Raw genomic sequence first — 24,486 nt, 5'->3', positions numbered from 1 at the left:
AAACTACGCCTTAAGCTGAGGCTGATTGTGGCTTTTTAACATTATATACTATTAAGTTTACAATATAAAAAACCCACCTTAGTAGCGAGTTGTATGTTGGCGCCGTTTTCAAGTAACACGTGACACACATCCACGTGATTCTCCTTGCAAGCCATGTGCAACGGAGTGTGACCGTCATGCATCGCAGCGTTCACGTCCGCCTTGTACTGTAAACAAAATTATATGTTTTGTGTGAATATTATAAAATCAAGTTTAATTCTTATTTCATCGCTAAGTTTTGTATTCGAATAAAGTATTTGGTTGAAAACTTTTAGAGAATGAACCTTGACAGAAATAATTGAAAACGTGATTCTTAGTTTGGTAAGCTTGCCTTTACTGTAAACAATATTACATGTGTTGTATGTACATGAAATTAAAGTTTCACCTTTACCCGCTAAACTTATAGTTGAATAAACTTCGTTTTTGAAAAAAATAATCTCTAGGGAATTTTGCAAAAAGACAAAAGCGTGATTCTTGATTTTGTAATTCTGATGTTTTTATATTGTTAAGTAATGTACTACTACAAAATGACGTATTAAGTTTTACATTTTGTAAACAAAAAGAATCTTGTTTAGTTTATATGACTCTACATAAATAAAAAAAAGTATTTATTTTTTAATTCTTAAAAAGGAAGTGATTTCATTGATAGAAAGCTTGAAAGATTTAAAGACAAAAGCATGACTAATTTTCTACCACGGATGGTTACCTTTGATCTTCAGTCAATTTTTTTATTCCAGTAAATTCAGTTGTTACTATTCTTATTGTTACTTTAGATAATAATACACGTGTTTTTGAAAAATATTCGATGTTAAGGATATAAAATCCCCAGGGAAATCAACATGATAACATAGATTAGATTTGTTTACTACGGGTTGGTAACTCTCTTGCTTACAAGTGCTTGAGTTTGTAGTAAACAAAACAACATGATTTCTTATTGTAAGCAAACAAAGGGAAATTTTAATGATTCTACATAAATTAAAGTACATCTTTTTATTTTTTTTTCGGTAATGTAAAGGATCTCCGTGACAGATGGCTAAAAAGATTTTACAGTAAATAGTGTAGTTACTGTATAGCTAGAATAGTCATTACATAAAAGCGAAATCGAATTTTTAACATAAAAGTAAAAAGCGATCAATATTACACTCAGAAGTAAGGTAGTATATTTTTGTTTAGTTTTGAACTAACTTACTTTCAAATTATTAAACACAATTTTACAAATAGAAAACTTCTTTTATAGACAATAACAAAAACATTTATACAGTAAGCTTTTAAAACCTTTTTTAAAGTTTTACAAAATTAACCACTATTTTACTCTTCTACAAACTAGTTTCTATGAAACTTCTTGGTGTTACTATACCTTGTTATACTTTTTTAGTTTAAAAAAAAAGACAGTTTGTTTAGCTTGTATAACATTTTTAAAACTCACCTCTAATAGTAGTTTGATAACTTCTTTCTTTGCGAGTCTTGATGCAAGGTGCAGACATGTTTGGGATTCCTTTTTATTAAAACAAATAAGTAAGTTTTATATACAACACAAACAAACTGATGTAATCTCAAGTAATGAGAATGCTTACAAGATAATTATCTCAACATACAATAGAACAAGGGTTTTTGGTTATTAAAAAAAACTTTTAAAAGCTTTAAGTATGATAAATTTTAGACAATAACTCATAATATTCACATTATTAATTTTGTCAACATTAAATCTTACAATAATCAAAACAGCAAACATATAGTTTCAACTTAATTGTAACAAACAGTAGTTTCAATAATATTTTGTTTTTTTACGACATTAATTATTACAAAACAATAATAGTTGACGACAAAAACCTCACCTCTGGATATAAACCTTCGTAAATCTTCAAATAATAAGCGATAAGTTTTTGATAAAAATAAACTTCATTTACCATGAAATAATATTTAAATATTCAAAAAACACTAGCTTGCTTTTGAATCAATGTTTAAGTTTCCAAAGCTTTGATTATTAGTTTTTAGGTTTAACTACTTTGTACAGTTCTTAAGTAACGGCTTACTTCAAATTAAATCAGAAAAATAATTCAGATATGTTTTATAATATTAAAGATAAAATTTGCTGGAACATAAAAAGTCTAAAATTGTAATTTTAGCTACAATAACAAACAATTCACCTGTTTTCTCGAGTCTGGGAAAGCACCTTTTTGTAGCAAATATTCAACAATGTCGTATCTTCCTGACCTAGTTGCCATGTGTAATGCTGTTTCACCTCTCTGTGAGATAATAACTATTATTTTTGTATTGTGCAATGCTGGACTCAAGTATCAAAACGTGAGCCACTTAAAGTATGAAAGTTTTATATTTTATTTGTAGTAAGTATATACGGTAAAGCTAACTAACAAAATATTTTGATTTGTATGTTGATACAAATAACAAACAGATTAAAATTAAAAAAGTTTGAACTGTAAAAAACAGCCATGTGAAATCCTGTTTCAAATCTCTGTAAGTGATAAGTTAATAAGAATAATTATTAATTGTACAGCTAAATGATTAATTATACGTAATAACAAAAAGGTAAAATAATTAAATTTTTCTGCAATAAGTGTTTTTGTATGTTAGTATAAAAATTTTTGAGTAAAATAATTTAAGACTATTAGAATAGTAAAAAATTTTAGTATTGTAAAAATGTTATTCTTGTTTCAAACAATTTTTTTTTAAAGTTAGTTTAAGGTCTTGTACCAAAAACAACTAAAACACTACATTAAATAAAACAAGTTTTATAAAACAAATGTTAACAAACAAACTGACCACATTAACGCTGTTGAGATTTACTGATTTTTCAACGAGAATTCTGACAACTTCGAAATTTCCCATGAAGCAGGCGATATGCAGGGGCGTTAGTCCGGACTGTAAAATAAAAAAACACATATATATTTCTGTTTATTACACCGTTTATTTACTATATTTTAATTACGTATATTCCTGTGTAAATTCTACAAATTAAATTATTAACACAGTTAAATTGCTAAGGCGTGTATGTACAGTGTACACTTGTGTTTAAACTCTTTTCCAATGAAAAATACTTACAGAAGATGGTAATTAAATCTATAGAAACAACACATGGAAACTACAAAATAATAATCAAACAACCACAGCAATATTTATGTATTGCATAGTTCAACGTGAGTTAGTAAAAACTGCTGATTAACTTAATAGTATTTCAGTTTTTTTACCAAACATTTAAAACCCTACATTTTTAAACTTTTACTACGTAATAATACTTTGTACTGACAGCGCATTTTAGAAATTTTGAATAGAATTATAAGATCTCTAACTTTGAACTTTTCAATACTGCAACGTCAGTATAATAATTAGTATAAGACTTTCAACAAATAGTTTTCTAGAAAAAGGTCGTTTGAATTATTGATGAAGTCGCGAGTATTGTCTCAAAATTTCTTTTAATCAATAAAACATGATTCTTATTGTCGTTGACTTTTTCATACTTAAAGTTAAAGAACTAAAACAGTTTCAAAACACCATTTTTTGTTGCTTTTAATAACAAAAGTATTTTCATAACTTTGCAGTATGTAGCTTTTACTTAATACAATAAACAAACTTTAATAATTTCTAGTTTGTAAAAATAGAATTTCAGCAATGAACCTAAATATTTAATACTTAATATAATGAGCACATTTACATTAAAATTCTGGTCTACAATGCGTAAAAAGAAAAAACTTAAACTCACAACTATCGATTACAATGTATACAAAATTAAGTTTATGAGTAAAAATTTTTTACTAACTTCAGTAATAGCTTCAACATCGACACTATTTTCCAATAAAAGTTCAACGACTTCAACTCTGTCCTTTTTACAAGCCACATGTAGTGCAGTGAATCCGTTCTGTTGTAGTTAATTTAAGTTAAAAAGCTACTTTTTAACTTGTGCAGCTTTAGATTAAAGTTAAATTCCGAAAACAATAACTATGTCATCAATAAAGAAATTTTGAAAAATCGAAGCTAACGATTTAATATTATGACAAGTGTATATCATTTTACTAAGATTATGATACGCGAAAGTATTGTAAAAACTTAAATTTTTTTAAACTAAGAGGATATAAATATTTTTTTAGGAGGTTTTAGGTGAATAAAATTAGAAATAAATGAAATTTTGGAGTCTAGTATGAGTTTTTAGTTTGATTTTTATTAAAAAAATGTACTTACAGTAGATATAAAATTACATTAAAGGTATATATTAAAATTTTCACACAAATAAGCTCTTAACATAAAATTATATTACTCAAATTTTAATACTTCATTTCTTATTAGTTCAGCTCTAGCGCTCATAAAGTTTTTTTAATACAAAACTCCTAGTCAATTTTTTGGACTTTTTTAAGAATATTCGACTTTTTAGTAGTATACATGCATAAAACCGTTTACTTTTTATCTTTTATCTAAGCCTAACCTAAGAGCTGGAGCAGCCGTTTTTACAATCGTTATGAATTATTAATCTCAGCTACTAAAAATGGTTTGCGAGAGAAGTATAAGTATGTGAGTTAGCACTTTTAATTACAATTAATTTTGTGGAGAAAATTGTTTACCAACTTATAAGTATTTTGCAATAAAATGCATTAAAATAAACGAATATGAATAAATAAATATGTACATATATTTGTTTATTTATGTAGTTTACGTAGTACTAAACGCTCGCTCAAGTTTTACACTCTTTATGAATTATTGATACCCTCTAGAGTAGTTCTAAACAACTAAAAGTATTTTCAGCTTATTTGAATTAAATGTTGATTATCAAGAAAAACCATTCAAATGTAGTGTACAACTATACACTTAATTAAAAGCTTTTATATGTGAAAAGCATCAAATAATTCTCACAAGAGAATTCTAAAATACTAAATTTTAAAACCGAAAAACGAGAAGTTAACCCCTGATGTAATAATAAGAATGGTATTTGCTGTATATAAGACTTGTAGTTTTGAACTTGAAACCATATAAAACTGTTGCATAAGCTTTAATGCATTTTACACCTTAATTTGATCCTAACGTGTTTTATACAAAAGTTATGAATAATTAATACTCAGTAAGGAAGTTCTAAACTTCAAAAATGTGAAATAATTCCTAATTATTATAAACAAGTAAAGTAAATTTTACATTTTAATATACATTTTACAGCTTAAACTAAGCCTTGCAGCTTATAAACTTTGTATAAAATAATAAAACACTAACCAGAGCAGTCCTGTTGGGATTAGCTCCGTTTGATAGGAGCAACTTAGCGATTCCTGTGAAACCGCTGTGCGCAGCAATATGTAGGGAGCTCAGGTAATCCTGTGTGAAGTTATCACATATTTATATATAAAAGATTTACCTTTCTTACAACCTAATTTTTAAGATTGAACATTAAACTAAAAAAGATTGCGCTAACATTAAAAAAGTATATAACTACTTAAAGTTTGTTAACGTTGAAAACATAAAGCGAAACAAAACAAATAAAGTTCATACAATTAAGCATTTTGTTTTTAATTCTTTACAAAGTAAACTTTTTTTAAAGATTAACAAAATTACCGAAGTAATATCATCGACAGGAAATTTTTCTTCCAATAAAAGTTGCACGACATCGGCGTGGCCACCTTGAGTTGCCATGTGTAATGCTGATAGTCCGTTCTAAAAAATTAAGTAACAAAATCAGTAATAATAAACGAGTAACCACGTGTCGTGAACTTATTCTGTTCAAAATTTTTAAATGTAACTAATATATTGGTACTTTTTCTCAAACAACACTTAAATTCAAATGAAAAGTAAAACTCTTAAATGTTTAGTTTTTAAGAATTAGGCTGAAACAACACGTGCAATTAAAAAATATTCTCTTATACGAGACTGAAGTTAGCTCACATAAGTATGCTTGGAAAAGGTCATTTATTTTAAAACATGATTAGAAAAATAAATAAACTTGCAGCTGATTTACCCCTCAGTTTTAATAATTAAGAATAAAAACTTTTGTGAGCTTTCTAAGTTAAAAAACAAATTAAAATAGTTTTACAACAAACTTTAGTTCTTGCCAGTCTGGGTGTGGTTTCCTGTTCCAGCAAAAGTTTCACGACGGGGGAATGCCCTGACCTGGAAGCGCAATGCAACGCCACAAGACCGTCCTTGGTCGCTTTGGAGGGCTGCCCGTTGTGCTGGATGACCAAAGAGCAGAACCTGGAGTGACCTCGCTTGGCTGCCACGTGCAATGGAGTTATTCCACTCTGTTGGTGGTTTAGATGGATGTTAAACTGCTTTTGCATATATTTGGTTCTTAAAATGTCTCAAATATTTAATTGTGTAGATTTCTCTGTGGTTTTTTTGTTTATGTATTCAGTAGCTTATTTTTACTAGTTAGCCCAACATTTGATAGAAAAAAAAGTTTTGGATTAGTTTCTAAACATAAAAAAAACTCTTACAAAACTTATGCTTGATGTTAGGATTTTGATTAAGTTTTTTGTTTTACTTTATTTTTCTTTAAGTATGGTGCTTCATAGAGTAGATGTAAAAAAAAAACTAATATTTATAAATTTGTATGGAAATTTACAACGTTATACGTATTGAGGTTGAAGTATAGATAAACAAATTACCAAATTTGTTTGCATTTTACAATAAGTATTTACTCACTTTAGCTTCATAATCAACCACTGCGCCTCTGTTCAGCAGTAGTGTTGCTACATTCACATTTCCGTAGTGGGCAGCTATATGTAGTGCTGTAAATCCACTCTGTATAATGATTTGATTAAATATTTAGTATTAGAAGCTTAAGGTTTTAGTCTATTAAAGTACCAACTTAAAAACACTTTTAGTGAGTATAAAGTTCTACCAATTTATTTAAAAATCTTTGTAAGCTGTATATAAGAAAACACTAAGTAGGTGTAAAATATAACAAAGTACTAACCTCAGTAGTCCGGTTCACCATCATCTGTAAAAAATTCGTTTTATTACTGTGTACAAAAACTGTACATTTTATGAAACAATATTTTGAAATAATTAATTTAAATAACAATTATACAACTAGTCATAGTTTTAGTCAAAGTTAATATTTTTAAGTTATGTTACTAAAGCCGTAGTGCTTGTTTGTGAAAACGTTGCATGATTTAATTGATTCTTTTTTATCAATTAACAGATTTTTAAGATGATACATAGGCTTCTTTTAGTCCATTACAAAAAACTGTACACCAGTACCTATAATACATAAGAGCAAAGCTCCCTACCTTATGAAATCCTGATTTATACATTATGTGCAATAAATCACCTACCTTATTAGTGGGATCGGCATTGTTATCGTTCTGCAGCAACAACGCAGCCGCTTTGACGTCATCCTTCCTCGCCGCAATGTGCAATGCGGGCAGCTTCACCCTACCTTTGACGTCATTGTTGAGCAACAGCGCCACCACTCGGTCCTTGTTCTCCTGTAGTGCAACTGCTAATGGGGTGAAACCGTCCTGTTGTGAGAGATTAGAAGATAAATAACTTGACCGGTTTTTTTTGTGTGGACAAGTGTTATTTTGTTTTTGTAGAAATTTTTACACCTTAACCTTTTATTTTATTCCGTTCAAATATTTAACGAAAATTTGACAATCTAATATTTTCAGCTTTATACTTGTATTAGCTTTAACTTATAAGTTTTTTAGTACATCATTTGTAAGTTTTCGCTGTATTAGTACTCTTCTATTTAAGTTTTGATAGCCTTAGTATAACAAACAAGCAAATAATTAGAATATGTCAGTTTTAAGCTATATACCTCAGTAGGTATTCCCTGATTAGCACCATTTTTAAGTAAATATTCAACAATTTCTTCGTGGCCTTCCTGTGCTGCCATGTATAATGGAGAGAATGCATTCTGAAAAAATTTAAGCTATTACATAAAAAAATAGTTTTGTTTCGTTGTTTATTTCTTATAAGTTATACAGATTATATTTGAAATTAGTCAAAAAATTAAATAAAGGAGAATTAAAATTAAAAAAAAATACTGTAAAAACTAAAAAAAAGTTATTATAATTTGAAAATATTTTAGCCATTTGTCGACTTTATGACAAATATTTTATAAGCATCTATCAAACAGTATATGTTTGTATAACAAACTTGTGCTTTGGAGTTGGGATTTGCTCCCCTTTCAACTAAAAGTTTCACAACTGAAATTCTTCCCGCCAAAGCTGATACGTGCAGAGCAGTGTTTCCCCTCTGTTTTTATAACAACTGTTTCATTGTTTTTATAATAATAGTTTCATTATGTTTATGTATAAATACTTTTTTCTAAGAAATAGAAAATTGTTAGTTTTAAGATTAAACTTTAGTTTCAAACAAACGGTTATAAATCTTTGTTTTCTCCGTCAGCTAGAGATGATTTCAAAGTTTGTCAAAACTTTAGTTATGAACTTATGTATTACGTCACAAAAACTATAGCTTGTAATTTATTTTCTAAGACCTTTCCTAATGATCATTAAAAATGTACATAGTATATAAAGTTCAACCAACTTCATAAACTATTTTTTTGGTTAAACTTTTAAAAACTCTTCAATTAAACTATTTTATTACTTGTTTGTAAATTTCTAATTATTCAGCGTATACTTGTGTGAACAAAATTAAAAATTACACAAAACGCGTGAACATTTTTTTGTAAGTTTTCACTAATCTTAAGTTTTTAAAGCTGAAAATGTTGCTACTTTATAAGCTAAAGCAATAGTTTTTAACGATTTTAAAAGTTAGTTTTAGGATTCAATGATCTAATTTTACTTCTTTTTTTTCAGTCGAAAAACGCGTTTCTCTAAAGCAGTTATTTACAATTGTTTTGACCTCTGTACTAAAGTTTTAAATTTAGAATGCTTTTTCTAGAATAAAATTAAAACTTTACTTTGTATTTTCTTTACATAGTATCCAAGTATTATACTTTACTTAAATTGACATTCAATAACATTAAAACAAACAAAAATAAACTTCTATCAGCCAGTAGACAGTTGCAATTCTCTTACACTTTTAATTGACTTTGAATAATCAAAACTATAAGTATATTTTGAAAAGTTATTTTAAAGTATTTTCATTCAATTAAACTTGAAGTTCTTTGAAATAAATTATTCAAATTAAAATAAACTACCTTAGTCTGTTGGTCGACGGGTGCGTTTCTCTTTAGAAGTTCTTTTATGACCTCACAATGACCTTCTTTAGCAGCTAGGTGTATCGATGCAAGGCCGCTCTGTTGATAAAATCAATAGATAACATTTATTTGTTATCACGTAAGAGTCAGTGATTCTCAAAACTTTAAAAGTATTTTCAAGTTGAGCAATATTCTATGCACATTTTTCGGTACTAGTTTATAAATAAACATATAAATATATATTTATATATGAAACAATCCTCTTACTTTAATACTGATTACGAAAAATTTTATACAGACAGAGATTGTTCTCAAAACTAAATATTTTTCAAGTTCGTAAGTGTAAATTAAAAGTTTAATTTATTTTTTTAGATTAAAGTTTAACTTTATTATTTTATACTTTTTATACTCGTTCTTAAAGAAAATTTCCTATATAAGTTAAATTAACATAACAGCGTAATAGACAAGTCAATATACAAGCAAGATGTTAAAAATCAATAAAAATAAGACGCTAACACCAAAGTTTGGAAAAGTCATTTCCCTAGACGTCGATCGATTTTAACAAAGTTGTTTACCAAGTTCACGCATAAACACTTGTTTTTTTTTAGTTAGGAAAAAATAATTTTTACATAATAAAAAGTTTAACTGCTTTTTGATTTAGGCTTTATATTTAACTTGCCGTTTTTTTCAATCTTTTGTACGGAGTTTTTACTTAATACTTTTTTAAACGTTTTAAAATGCATAGATCTATTAGTTTATTTAAAATTCAATAGTTTTAAAACTAAATAATGAGCTTTTTAATTTTAGCTATTCTTAAATACATTCTGATTTTTTTAACTAGTAAGTTCAACTCGATGTAAGATGTGATTTTTTTTTTCATTTGCATATCGAAATTTGTTTCACAAAGTTAAAGTTTTCGTCTAGACTCGAAACCGTTTTTTTTTTAAGTAAAAGTCATTGATTATTGGGTTTCGCTTATGATTTATTACACACATTAATTTTTCTTTCATTTATAATTTATTAACAATGAGTTTAAAAAAAAATTCATCTTCTTTTATATTTTTTAAACTATCTTTTTGAAACATACATTAATAATTTAAACTATTAAAGTACCAAAACTTTAAGGCGACAAAAGTTCTATGTTTATAATACTTATTAAAAACGTATAGTATTTAAATCACTATTTAATTATCCTACTTAAACTATTACTTATTACTAACATAATAACTTATGCTAGTTAATAAAACAAACTAACTTTTTAATTTTGCAAAAATCATTACAACTTACCAATTTACTTCACTACAAGTTTAAATATAAATATTTTAATTATCAAGTAAAGTAGATGCATTCAGCTTAAATTAACTATACATTTAGTTTAAACTCACATTGTTAGAAGTTTGTATTTCGACATTATTATTATCATAAAAACTGATTTATCACAGTTAAATTACATGCTATACAATATATAACTTCAAATTTACACTAATAGATGTGTGTATGTCTATGTTTGTATGTCTTTGTTATAATTATCCAGTAAACTGATTACTTACAAATATAGTTACATACTAAGCAATACTTAATAAGTTATTTGTTTATACTTTACACTATTAGATGTTTGTATATCAATATTATCATTATCCAACAAACTGACTAATCATATATGTTACTATTTCAACTCACACTGTTAGACGTCTGTATATCTATATTATCATTATCCAACGAACTGACTAATTATATTTATTAATTTTTAAACTTACACTATTAGACGTCTGTATATCAATATTGTCATTTTCCAACAAACTATAGAATACATATATATGTATGTATTCATATTTTTTCAAACTCACACTATTAGAAGTCTGTATATCTATATTGTCATTATCCAACAAGCTGATCAATTTTTCAACATTTCCGCTTCTTGCTGCTCGTAAAAGACTGCCGCCTCCTCCCTATAACAAAAATAAATAGTTTTATGAAACATGAGAAAAATTATAGTTTGAATTAAAATAACAATAAACTTTTCCAATAATACTTATTTGAAGTCTACTAAAAGTTAGATAAGATGAAGCAATTTTTAATTTAAAGATATTGGTATTTTAGTTTTTTTTTTTCGTTCTTATAATATATAGTTACACAGTTAGTTTTTTTTTTTGGAGTTTTTTTTTTGTCGAAAATCAATTTGAAATAGTTTTTAGTTACTAAGTATTATTCAATTGTTCATTTTATTGCTAATTTTAAACGAAGTTCTCATATATAAACGCTAACAACATATAAACTATTGCTATTATTATCCTATTTAAGTTTATTTATTTTAGTTACTCGCAACTCACATTGCTGACAAACGAACAGAGTGACGAAGTTTCACTCGTTCTCACCATTTTTGTCACCAACAATTTTGTCGTCACAAACCGACAATTTTGTCACAAACAACTTTGTCGTCACAAACTGACAATTACGTCACTTTTACAAATAGCTTTTTGGCACCAGCTATCCACCAGCTTTTAATTAAAAACACTAATCAACTAAATTAAACTAAAAAAATGTTTTATTTGAAACAAAGCACTAATACTTTACTAGTAAACTACACAAGATAAGCTAGTTTTTAGTACATTTGAACAGACTTTTTGTCACGCTGAAAGAAAAGTGTATTCATGTCTTTAAAAAAAGAAAGCAACAAGTCTAGCACGCTTTTGTAGCACCCTTCTTAGACAGTGACAAGCAAAGTACAAAAATACTCAAAGTAGCTTGCGACAATAAACTTGCTGTTGGAGACAATATAAAGTTGCACAACAAAAAAGTCTGCTTCATTTGTTGCTCGCACTTGAAGCTCAACATGGTGCTTGAATCTTTTTGTTGTTTTGTCAATACAATCGCCACACCCTTTGCTGAAATACGCGCGACTGAAACTAGCAGACAAATTCAACACTTTTTAAAGTAAATATTCTTTTTTTTTTTAGTTACGTAGCTCCCAAACTAGGTGCTCTGGTGTTTAAATTTCAACTGTTGCTATAAAAATAAGAAAGAATCTGCTTTGAACAGAAACCGAATTTTAAAATAAATTAAATAAGTGTTTTTAACTAAAACTTTGAAAAAATTAAAAAAAATTTGAATAATAAAAACTTTTATTGGTATACCTTGTTTAAGCTTTACTCTTGCAAAATAAATAAACAAGTTTTTTTAGAAGCTGAAAACTAGTTGTTAAAAACAAAAAGCTCCTGCATGCTCAAAACTGAGCAATTTAAAACTTAGATGAACCAAGTTTAACTTTTAATTATCCATCATGCTTACAGCTTACAAAAACAAATTTCTTTTCGCACTAAAAACTTCACAATAAAAACAAACAAACGACAAAAGCCCGAACACTTAAAGCCCGCTTCCTAAACTTTCTGAACACAGATCGATTTTGAAACTTTGCGCTGCCGATTCCCCCTTTCCAGCCTTTTTCTCTTGATGGCTGGCTTTAAAGTACGTTGGCTGCTTTTTTCATGCACAATTTCGAGTTTATTAATTATTCAGGCACTTCTTCTTCTTTTACTACTTGCAGGTGCTTTTATGGCGCTTTCGTGTTTTGTAATGAGGAAACGGTCGCGATAACACGACACCAGGTAAAAGTTAAGGTTTTTTAATTTTTTTAATTTTTTTAAAACTACCTTTTGGTAGAAAATATCTGCTACCTTTTTTAAAATTCAGAAGTTAACCTGGATAAACATGATATTCGCATACAATTTTTTTTTAATGATTTTCAAAAATGTATTACTACATGTATGTAATAGTAGTTCCTTTTTTTCATAGCACAATTTTTCATAGCACAATGGTCACGGTCAATATAACAACTACAGTTGAAAGTTATCTTTTTTAAAAGCTCATAAATTTCTTTAAAGTCTAAAAATGTACCTGACAAAATAGAATTGCGTATTAAGTCATGAAATTTATATTTATAAAAATTTAAATAAACAGTTTTATTGTTATCAAATATACTTTTAGTTAAAAGTAAATAAGACCGCTGTTTGTTTTGTGTGTTACAAAAAATATTAACTATTTTCATAAATTTAGTGGCACAAAGTAGGTTTAAAATAACCAAAAACTAGTATGTAAATGAATATACGCAATTTCTATACAAAACCAAACTTATGCAAGAAACCCATATTTCAACAACCAAGTTCCGTTTGTTTAAATTAAAGCTAAGAACTTAGTTCCTTTTACCATTATAACATTATAATGTACGGTAGCTTACACTTTCAATTTTTCTGTCGTTTCATCAAAACAAAAGGTAATGTGCTGTAGCTACCTCTCGTGGAAGTTTTATAAAACGCGATATGTATGGTGACGATACTTTTTCGAAACAATTTGTTTGTTAGTTTTTTACTCGAAATAGACTATAAGTTTTTTTCACGTATAAAGTATAAAATTTTATTAGTGTCACACATAAGTTGTGATAGCATAGTTTTCAATGCATTTGAACTTATTAACACTGAGTTGCCAGTTTCAAAGTCAAAATTTAACATTGTAGTATGTTACTACTATAAAACAGCTCGTATAAATTCTATCACTAAAGTTAATTTGTACTTTGTAAAACGTTGCATCCTACATAAGTTACAGTCTAAAAAAACATTAACTTTATATAATAATCAAAGATAATTTACGAGTGCAAGTGACAACTTAATTAATTTTGATATAAAGTAGCATAACTTTGATAGTATATTTTAGTTTAAAATATTTACTTAATTCAATATTTAAACCTGTTTCTTAAATAAAAAACATAGAGCAAATTTTGAAACTTGCCCACGACTTAACATACAGGGTTTTAAAATATTTTAGAAGTAAAACCTTTAATAAAACAGACCAAGCTACAAATTGTGTAAATATTTCGAACAACTTTGTTTTTGCCTATTTAATAGACTCACTGAAGTTTTTTAAATAAACTATTTAAATTTAATAGTTGTTTGAGTTCAATTGAAAACCTTTAAATTGTATAAATACTTAAAATAAACTCTATTTATAATAGTTAAATAGACTCATCAAAAATTTCCAATACACATAAATACTAATTTTTCAATAGTTAGAGTTCAATATCCTGCCGTAAAACTTTTATTAAAGTAGCATACAATAAAGCTTAAACCATTTGACGACTTCTATAAAATAGGTAAAATAAGTTGGAAAACTGAGATACTGCATAGAATTTTTATGGTAATAACTACATTTATTTCACTTTAATTTAATTTCAAAAGAAAGAAGTAGTGATACGTAAAAATTAATAAACATTGCGTTAGTAAGTTAGTGGCAAAATTCTGGGTATGTATAAAAAAATATAAACAGTGAGCACTTTTGCAATATTTTACTTCAATTTTAATTATTGTTACGATTTTTGTGTTTAACTGAGTTCAATTAGTTGTAAGCCTTCCTTAAATAAGTAAATAGTTAACAAAGCTTGATTTTTATGCTATCAGTACTCGGTTTTAGCTTAAAAAAAGAAAGTTCAACCTTTGTACTCGTGGTTTCAGAACATATGTAAGACAGGCAACTAATTTTAATTGATATAAATTTTATATTCACTGACTAATCATATCATTATCAATAATTTATAATCTGATCTGCACAGCTTTAATAAAATATTATCAAATGTAAATAATTTTTGCTCACGTTAAATAAACTTAGATTTTTTTTTGTGTTCAATCCCAAAAAAAAGAAGTTTTAAAAACTTTGAAATTACTTTTTCTTAATATTAGTCAGCAGTTATGTTTAAAGTATTGTAACATATTTTATTATGTAAAACTATAAGTTTTTTATAGTTAAATTTAAAACATATAGCACTAGTTTTGAGCAAAAAAGTTTATATAAGTTTTTTACTTTGAAAAAAAAATTATAACTCCTTCAAATATGGCATTGAAATGCATTTAAAGATCATAAAACAAGAAATTTATTAATATTTGATAAAATATCGTTGTTAAAACAGCGAAGTACGTAGGTACATTTATTATTAATGAAATATTAAATAAAACACTCTTCACCATCTACGACTTTAATAAAAATTAAATTGCATGTATTTAAAAATTTTGAATATGTTTTCTGTCTTGTTGTGTTAAGTAAATTAAAAAATAATATTTTGTTTAAGATAAAAGATCAGTTTTCAAGCATTTTAAGCACGACAACAGAAACAAACTTAATTAAGACAAATCACTTGCAGTTTAAAAGCTTACATGTAACAGACATATTTAATCTTTTGATTAAAATTATCAATTCTTAACTAATCCCTACACATTCGTTATACACAAGTTCAACTTGATACGTTTTGCACAAGTAGAAATGATAAAACAGTTGCACTTAATAGACTAAATAGTTTTTAAGAGTTTAAAAAAAACAAATTATTGACGTGCTAAAAGTTTTTTTCACGTTAAAACAGAACAAATGATGTTTAGAATTTTTCTACTTTAATATAGATTTTTTTTGTTTACATGTAAACTAGAAAGATTTTGTTGTGTATAAACCAAGTAAGCAACGAAAACCTTAAAAACTAAGCAATTAAAATTAAAAAGTAAAAAGAATAAAGGTTATGTAGTTTTCTTAACATTTAAAGTTCAACAGCTTAATTTTTGAAAACAAATTTCAACTCAATACTTTGATAAAGTTACAACAAATGTCATTAAAAAACTATTTTTTATACACTGACTGTTGAAAATTTCATGTTTTTATGAAACAAGGACGAGTTAAAACATGGTTATGCTAATTATAAACAATTTTTGTTTTATTTTCTGATTAAATAAAATTCAAACAACTATTATGACTTTAAATATATCAAAACTTCATTATATTCGAAAGATATACTGTCATGACCATCAGTTTTCTGATAAAAAGTGGATAAACTTTGTAAATCATGATGTAACAATGAGAAAATTTTTGAATCAAAATATCAAGTTAAGTCTAAAAATATGCTGAAAAAATATTTTTTATACTGTAAAAGATGTTAAATGCATTTTGCTTCTTTTAAAATAGCTATTAAGCAAGTTTTTGATAGTATTTAAATTATAATAGTCTTACCTCTTTCACACAAAAATACCGATGAACTTGACTTTGATACATTAGACTATTAAAAAATAATAAAACTGATTATTAATTTTTTATTTTACCTCTTTTAACTAAAATACCGGCGAACTTGACTTTGGTACCTTAGATTACAAAAATAATAATAATTTAATTAATTATTAGTATTCTTACCTCCTTCATAGAAAAATACCGGCGAGCTTGGCTTTGGTACCTGGGTGCTATCTGCCTGGGAGAGAGCTGAAACTCCCATTTTTCCATTTTTTATTCAAATTTATTAAATATTGAAATAAATTCTCATCTAAGTGTTACTCTATTGTTAGTTTAAATAATATCAACAAGACATATAATTATAAAACAAGTCATCTATATTCTTATTTGTGGTAGGCTATTCAGTCTATCCATTTTTTATTTTAAATATCAAAATAAATTCTCATATAAAAGTTACTTTATTGTAAGCAGTCTTCTTGTTGAAAAAAAAACACAGTTTAAAAAAAGTTTTTTCTTAAATCGTAGTTCAAAAACATTACTTTAAAAACAAGTATTCTTATTAAATCTACGGAATAAAACAACTATCAAACGTATTTGGAATAGTTTAAACCATTTTTAATGTTATACTTTACTCGAATTAAGCAATAAGCTTTACAAGTTAAGATATCCTTCGGTATTTATTCTTTATTTTATAAGTTAAAATACTACCTTAAGTATAAAAATTTTTACAAAGAAACCGAACCAACTACTTTTATTGGTTTAATTGTAACAAAATACTTTAAAATTTTCTAAAGTCACTTTAAAACAAAAAGTCTTAAAACTTTTTTCTTCACAGATTCACAATGCTTTAATTACTTTAATTCGAACTAAAAATACACAACACTCTCAAACAATCAAACAATTATCTTTTGTGTATTACATTTAACGTGTTTCATTCCTTTTGTGTATTACAACGAACACAACATTTTCCTTGAGAGCTGAATTGAATAGGGCTTTCCGTGAAAAGTGATGTTTGCTTTTCTACCATTGTAATAATGTAAAAGAGAAGCACTTAATTGCAACAATTTGTTAATGATTAACTATTTTACAAGCAAACAGTCACTAAACATTTCTAATTGTTGTCACGCCCAAAATTAAAGTAAATTTATGTAAAAAGTTTGATTATTTCAATATTATATAAAGAACTTTAAAAGTCTTTTGAATATATTTATAGTTTATTAAACTTATAAAACATCAAAATTACATTAGAACACTTTTAGTTAATGTTTATTCTAGAAAATGTAGACTAAGCATAAATAAATAACGTTAATATAAACCAATTTTGTCTTACAGTAGCCTGCGTTTAAATAAATTTATGATATCAAAGCTAAGATGCGTGAACTTATAAACTTTAAAGCTTTTGCAACAAAATTACGACAATTTAGTGCCCTAAGCGAAACTCTAACACAAGTAGCAGATTGTAGAATCAGAACCCTTGAATTTGAACCTTACACAAAAGTTTTATGAAACTTTTTAGCATAAAAACCTTGTACTTTTTTAAAAAGTTTTTTATTTGTTAAACCGTAAAACTAAAGAAAAACTGAATGTAAACACTTCAACACAAGTAGGTTGCTGAAAATAAAACTTTAGTAAGAGTTTATTATGATCAAACAACAGATAAACTACATCAAAAAAACTTAAAACATTTACAAAAATAAAACAAATTCAGTGAATCTCCTAAGTATTTTCATAACAAAATTCTAGTTGAAGTTATGTTCAAATAAAACCTGAACAAAGCTATTAACAAAAAATCAACATTATAAATATGACTTTAAACTTAACTTTTAATAAAAGCAAATACTTACAAACAAAACTCTAATCTTAACAGTAAACTAATCGTAATAAAAAAACGTATAAAAACACTAGTAAGCTACTTAGTACATTATATTTAGTCAAAGTTAAATATAAAAACTACCTACAAACGAGCAATTTGTAACAGAAACTGAACTAAACGCTGCATCAACGCAAAGCAAACAACATGTAACAATGGAGAGGAGAGGTGATTTTTAGTAAAAGGTAAATCTGCGCGCTCGAATTTCATAAAAATAATTGGATTTTGTTATTACAGCCCGCATCGCGCGCGATGAGCCGAATTTGGAGCTTTTATCGTTGTCGGTGTGAGGTTTTGTTTGCCGAGCGATTGTAGGCTAGAAAGCGTGAAGTCGTTGCTTTTATTTTTTGTGGAATATTGTGCAAGTGGTGAACTAAAGGAACATTTTATCTAAAATTGAAATCGTTTTTATTTTATTTTTTCTTTGTAACATTGTACTCAATAGTATTAATGTTTAATTTAAGGAAAATTTTATCTATTTGTGAAATCCTTGTGAAGTTTTTATTTAATAAAAAGATAAAATTAATTTACAAAGCCTTAAATCGTTGTTGTACGGCTTTGTGATTTTTTTGCTATGGAACATTGTATAAAAAGTGACTTTAGGATAGTTTTATCTAAACTTGAAACTTTTGTCGTAAAGACTTATGATATTTTCATTGTATTACTGTACTCAATTGTATTAGTAATATCAAGGAAAATTTAATCTAATCTTGAAACGCTTGTGAACTTTTCTATTGAAAAAAAATACTTTACAGTAGTTCTTTCTACTTTTGTTGTTCAACAGTCTGATATCTTTATAGATGTATACATGAATACTTTTGAGAAGCTTGCTAACATTTGTAGAGAAAAAATTATTTTCTATGAGTATCTTATTTTGTTAGTAAACGATCCAATTTCAAAAACGTTTACAATAAATATCTCAAAGCAGTTTGGAAAAAATTAATACCTTTTCGTAAGAGATTATAGAAAAACTCTATACAGTAGTGATTTTTGTAATTTAGATAATTTCGTAACTTTATAGTATTATAAAATCCAAAAATCTGTTAACATAATTAAAGTTACAAAAAATTCCAACACGTAAAAAAGCTATTTAACAATAATCTTTTGAAAAAAAAAATTTAATAAGCCTCCTTCAAACACTAAGACTATAATTCTTATCTTTAATGGTAGTTAAATTTTTGTAATTTCACTGAATTGTAAAAACAAATAAAACTATTTTTAGCTAAACTCGCAACACACTGACTGATTTGAATAAACACGAACTTCATGACTACAATAAAAAATTGAAGTGGACACTCGATAATTGACCAGTCAACCGTGTAATGCCACGCGACTTTGGTGTTAGCCAATTAGAAGCCTGGAAAATTACAAACTGACCAATCGGTAGTTATTTAAACGTTTTTTTTTTTTGCAATCTTGTAACCTGTCTATAGAAATTTCGCTTACTAAATGTTTTTATTTTTTAACAACTATCTATTTTTAATCAAACACATTATTTGTCTTAATTAATTTAAAATTTATCTTTTAATTTATTTTCCAAATCTTTTCAACAAAAAAACAAATTGTATTTTTTTAAGTTTACTCTTTTATAACTTTTCAGCTTTTATCATATACTTTTTACGTGTTTAGAGCTTTTACTTTTAGCAACTAATCGTTTTTAAACGGAACTTAATTGTACATAATACACTGGTAAACAAATCACTGATACCATCTATCGGATAGTTAATCTACAAAAAAAAACATAACATATTACAGGTTAAAAAACAACACAAGCTTCAACTGAAACACATATGTGTTAAAGCACATCACAACAAAAAACTGTAACTATTTGTTTCTAAAAACAAACTTTGTTGTATATAGACATTTTTTAACAAGAAGTGCTATCACTTATTATTGTCAGATTTTGTTTAAATAAAAGAAGCAGTTTTTATACACTACAAACTTTCTCTTTAGACAAAAAAGTTAACATGTATACAAAAAATCTATAAATATATATGTATGCATTAAAATGTTTACCACATTTATCAATTAGTAGCTATTTAAACTTTTATATGTTTTATTTATAAGTTTTATAACCAGCTGTTACTTCATATTGTATTTAACAAAGCGTATCGAAAGTTTATAGAATTAAACTTTTAGGAATACTAAGATCTAAGTATTCTTACCAAAGATAGTATAAAATTATATTTAAAACTTTGTTCTTCACTAACACTAAAAAATAAACGACAAAAACATTAAAGTATGTTTGTTTAAATATAAAAGTATTCAAAAATATAACCCATTAACTTTATGAGTTTACAAAAGCAAATTTAATTTAAAAGATTCCAGTTTAAAGTCAGTCAGGTAAACAATAAAATAGTTTTAAAGAAAACTAAATAAACTGTTAAAATTATGTGTTATTATGACTTGGCAAAACTAAACCAAACACAACAGTTTTTACATAACCATTAGAAAAACAACTTTTACGAAATAATTTAGCTAAGCATAAAAAAATTGTTTGTAAAAATTATTTTCAACGCTTTAATGAGCAGTAAATATTTTAATTACATCAATTAGCATTTACTAATGATCACAAAGTGAAAACTATATAACTACTGTACTACAATGCTCATTTGTAGCAAAACCTAACTGTAGTGCTTATTTATTAAATAGTTATTTCATTACAGTTTTGTATTAAATTTTATTTATTATATAATATATTCATTTGAAACTGTATGGCCATCTAAGTGAATTTAAAAGCTATAGGGAAGGTGGTTAAAATGTTTTTCTTTACAAAAAACATATTTTTCTTAAACATCAGCTTAAAAAATGAACTTTGAAAAGAACATTAATAAATATTTTTTCATCATTTTTAAATAAAATGTACTACTAATAAAATTTAACATAAAACAAAACTTCTAAGGTACTTTGCATATTGATTGAAAAGCCAGCTTGATCATTTCAGAATAAATAGTTATAGATCAGCTTACTCGAATTTTCTCTGCATTTACTACTTAACAAAATAAATCTTGATTTTATTCGAGTAAAAAGGATGAACTTGGCTTTTTACAAGATTAAAAGATTAGCATCAAGAGGGGTAAAGAAATACTGAAATAAAATCTAAACTGCTCGTACACATTTTTCAAGCCACGAATTTCAAGATGGTAGTTTTTATACTTTAACTATTTAAAAATAGTTTTTGGAGAAATAGTTTGTTTTATTAATGTACTAAAATTGCAGTATATTATTTAAACAATATATTGCTTAAGAATACTTAATTATTTGTTTGTTGTTTTTAAGAAGCTTTATGTGAACAAAACAAAAAAGTATGTCTTTTTTAAGTTTTACAATCAGTTTTGCTAAGTCTTTGTTTAGTTTTTGATTTCATGAGTGAAAATACAACTGTTTTATTGATTTAAAAACACATTAAATTTTATAATAAATCCTTCATAGATTACTAGCATTGTTTTACGAGTTCACTTTTCCTAAAGAGTCTAAATCAATTAAAACTTACAAAACGGCTTATACAAAAAAGTATACAACAACAAATTTATGGTATGTTTCTTTGATATTGTGTTCAACTACTTACACAAATTTTAGACTATCAATCATATGAATTTCTAAATTGTAAATTATTATCAGTAGAAAAAAAAAACAATTTGTATTTTAATCTGTATAACATAAAAATAATTAAAATACCAGCTTTCTATTTATGTATTCTTACAACGTTAAACATTTAGTTTTAAATCTTTTTTTTTTTTGTTATTTTACAAATATTGCAAATTTTTAGAAACAGAATTAAAATATAATGTAAACTAATAAAGTTTTGTTCTTGTTTTGTAGAACAAACTAAACTAAAACCGTCTAGAAAACTGCTTTTTAGACTATTCAACAACTAAAACAACAAAATCCTGATCAACTTATATAAAAACCCCTTTAAAATTATAAAACTTCAAAACCGATAAAAATTGTACTGTCAGCTTGGTCAAAGAAATACTTTTCAAACAAACATAAAAACATCTGCGAAAGTAAAGTTTATATAAAAAATTTATAAAACAACCAACCTTTGAATATCTTCCCCGGAAATCCGCGCAGCACGACCTCACAAAAACCACCTCCATCTTCTCCTGAAACGGGGGAAAACCCTCTTCGATGACGTCATCGCTCTCGGGTTGCTTGGGAACGTTGGTGGCGAGCACCTTGCCGCACTGCACGCACGTCACCTTGATCAGTCTCCCCTCCCCGGTTGCTATGACAACGTTCTTGCCTCCCCCCTTCGCCCTGTGCGTGTGCCTGCAGTGGCGGCACCCGTGCTTCTTCCGCCGCTCCCTCCTTTCAAGTTCCCTCTCCAATAAGGTCTTGGGTCGCTTCCGCGAGAGGTCGCTGTTAACACCTGAGTTTTATTAAAATTAATAATTAAATTAAGTTTTTGTGACTTGATGAAGAAAGCTTGATAAGTTTAGTGAGTTTTAGTGAAATATTTGAATCGTGTTTACTCTTGCTTTACTAATCTATCGTACAAAACAATCAAAAAAGTGAAGTGTGTTTAAATTTAATGTTTTACAAGTAATTTGTTTCCTGTCTGTATATCTAAAGTTATAAGAATTTTACAAGTATACATTTTTGTTGCAACCTGCATTTTTTGCGTTTTTCCCGTTGATTGACAAACTTGCCAGAACATAACCCGCGCTTGCAGCCACTGCCATTATTACTTACAACACAAATTTCTTCAAATTAATAACAATTTGTATATAAGTTCTAATAAGCTGTCACAGCCATTATTTATCTTATCTTACTTAACAAAACTCCTTAAAGTTTTAAACACAACTTTATAATTTGTCTATATAACTAAGTGGTTTAGGTATTTCGTATCACAATTTTTGTGGCTACCGACACCATTGTAGTTATTTATTAAGGCAGTTACTATTTTTTTATTACAACTTTTGTATCAGTTATCTTTAAATCCATTAAGTGAGGACGTGTATCTACGCTATAACTATATAAATTTAAATAAAAATAAGCCCTTAACAAAAAAAAATCTATAACAAAATTTAATTGTTATTTAAGTAAAGTGTGATTTTGTTCATTGAGCCCTGCAAGCTTTTTCAGAATGAACAGAGTAAAGAAAATTAACCCTGCGAAGTTTATAACGCTGCTATAACTCTTATTATTCAAAACATACACTAAACAAGAGTTATTTTGTTTAACTCAAGCACAGTCAAGTTCAATTTCGCATGTTTTTTTAAATAAATGAGTAAAGAAGTATAAAAAGACGATTTATTTACAGATTCACAGGAAATGTATTATAATTTAAATATTAAATCAGCTTTATAATAGTTACTGACCAAGTTTTTAAACTACTTTGTTAATAGAGTGTAAAAATTTGTTTATTAAGCATAAATGAAAACTTAAATAATTAGTACATTATGTTCAGTTCTATGTTGTATATCTTTTTGTATATTTAAAGTTTTTGTTTTGTACTGTTAATCTTTAAAATGTCTTTCAGAAAATCTAAAAGCTACTACAATCATATCAAACAAAAATTGAAAAATATCAGAGTGTTTTAAAAACAAGTTAGTTATCTTCAACTAAAACAAAACAAATCTTTATTGTTGAACCGTTACTATTTATTGAAAGACTTATTAAAAAAATTTTAAAATAAAATAAATTAACAAAAGTTTATTTAGCTCATGTACAACGAATAAACTTTTACAATTATTAAACTGATCACTTAGACTGATTATTAGACTGATCACTTATAAACATAAAAAACTATACAATATACATTTTTATTTTGACATTTCTATCAAACAAAACAATTAAATCTATAAATTACCTTATTAATACAAACCTGATGACCTTAAAATGTGTTGTTATAAGTAAACCAAAAATAAAACAATATACTTCTAAACAAAATGTACTTTAACTAGCGAAGTAGATGTGACTAATTTTTCAAAAGCTCCCTAAAAGAGAGTGTCTTTCTTCTTCGGCTAAAAATAATTCTCAATATGCAACAATATGCATCAAAGTATTAAGGGTGATTTAAATCTCGCCCTATCACTCTCTGTGTAAAGTAACAACTGAAACAAAAATTCTTCTTTTTTCTTGCACGAGTAACAGTTCACTTCTTCCTGGCTTAGAACACATTCTTATTTGCAGATATTTTTACGTAATCTTATATTTTCATGAACAGCATGTAACATGCGTGGGCTAATTAGTTCAAACTATCCTACATGCTCATTATCGGTTATTAGCCTCGCTGACATTTAACCATGCTCTGAAACGAAGCTAATAACCTGCCAGCTCAATCAAGAAAGTTTCATGTTCTAGTTGTATAATAAAAACTGGCATAAGAAACTTTTATATCGTGTTTGTACAGTCAAAAATGAAATAGATACGTTTATTTATTCTATTTGAATTAGAAACTTTCTTTTATTTTCTAACAAGTCTTTGAGTAAATTTAGTT

General features: G+C 26.7%; 2 protein-coding genes across 2 annotated transcripts in view; both read right to left on the bottom strand.

Annotated features, from left to right (window-relative positions):
- Positions 1 to 16,483, bottom strand: part of LOC145841981 (uncharacterized) — a 53,393-nt gene extending 36,910 nt beyond the window's left edge. The window contains exons 1-16 of the mRNA XM_082949308.1: positions 16,355 to 16,483; positions 10,990 to 11,091; positions 9,143 to 9,241; positions 8,134 to 8,232; positions 7,793 to 7,891; positions 7,308 to 7,493; positions 6,947 to 6,970; positions 6,673 to 6,771; positions 6,069 to 6,269; positions 5,587 to 5,685; positions 5,251 to 5,349; positions 3,815 to 3,913; positions 2,821 to 2,919; positions 2,187 to 2,285; positions 1,466 to 1,534; positions 78 to 206 (exon numbers count right to left, since the gene is read on the bottom strand). Coding sequence (XP_082805434.1) covers positions 78 to 206; positions 1,466 to 1,534; positions 2,187 to 2,285; positions 2,821 to 2,919; positions 3,815 to 3,913; positions 5,251 to 5,349; positions 5,587 to 5,685; positions 6,069 to 6,269; positions 6,673 to 6,771; positions 6,947 to 6,970; positions 7,308 to 7,493; positions 7,793 to 7,891; positions 8,134 to 8,232; positions 9,143 to 9,241; positions 10,990 to 11,091; positions 16,355 to 16,441 — 1,689 coding nt within the window. The 5' untranslated portion in view covers positions 16,442 to 16,483. The remainder of the gene's footprint in view (positions 1 to 77; positions 207 to 1,465; positions 1,535 to 2,186; positions 2,286 to 2,820; positions 2,920 to 3,814; positions 3,914 to 5,250; positions 5,350 to 5,586; positions 5,686 to 6,068; positions 6,270 to 6,672; positions 6,772 to 6,946; positions 6,971 to 7,307; positions 7,494 to 7,792; positions 7,892 to 8,133; positions 8,233 to 9,142; positions 9,242 to 10,989; positions 11,092 to 16,354) is intronic.
- Positions 16,484 to 21,628: 5,145 nt separating this feature from the next.
- Positions 21,629 to 24,486, bottom strand: part of LOC145843257 (uncharacterized) — a 32,240-nt gene continuing 29,382 nt past the window's right edge. The window contains exons 6-7 of the mRNA XM_082950720.1: positions 22,085 to 22,413; positions 21,629 to 21,640 (exon numbers count right to left, since the gene is read on the bottom strand). Of these exons, the coding sequence (XP_082806846.1) occupies positions 21,629 to 21,640; positions 22,085 to 22,413 (341 nt within the window). The remainder of the gene's footprint in view (positions 21,641 to 22,084; positions 22,414 to 24,486) is intronic.

The sequence above is a fragment of the Thalia democratica genome, chromosome 8 (genome assembly GCF_965202585.1).
Source record: "Thalia democratica chromosome 8, ktThaDemo2.hap1.1, whole genome shotgun sequence".
Taxonomy (NCBI): domain Eukaryota; kingdom Metazoa; phylum Chordata; class Thaliacea; order Salpida; family Salpidae; genus Thalia; species Thalia democratica.
This window is presented reverse-complemented; position numbering and strand designations above follow the sequence as displayed.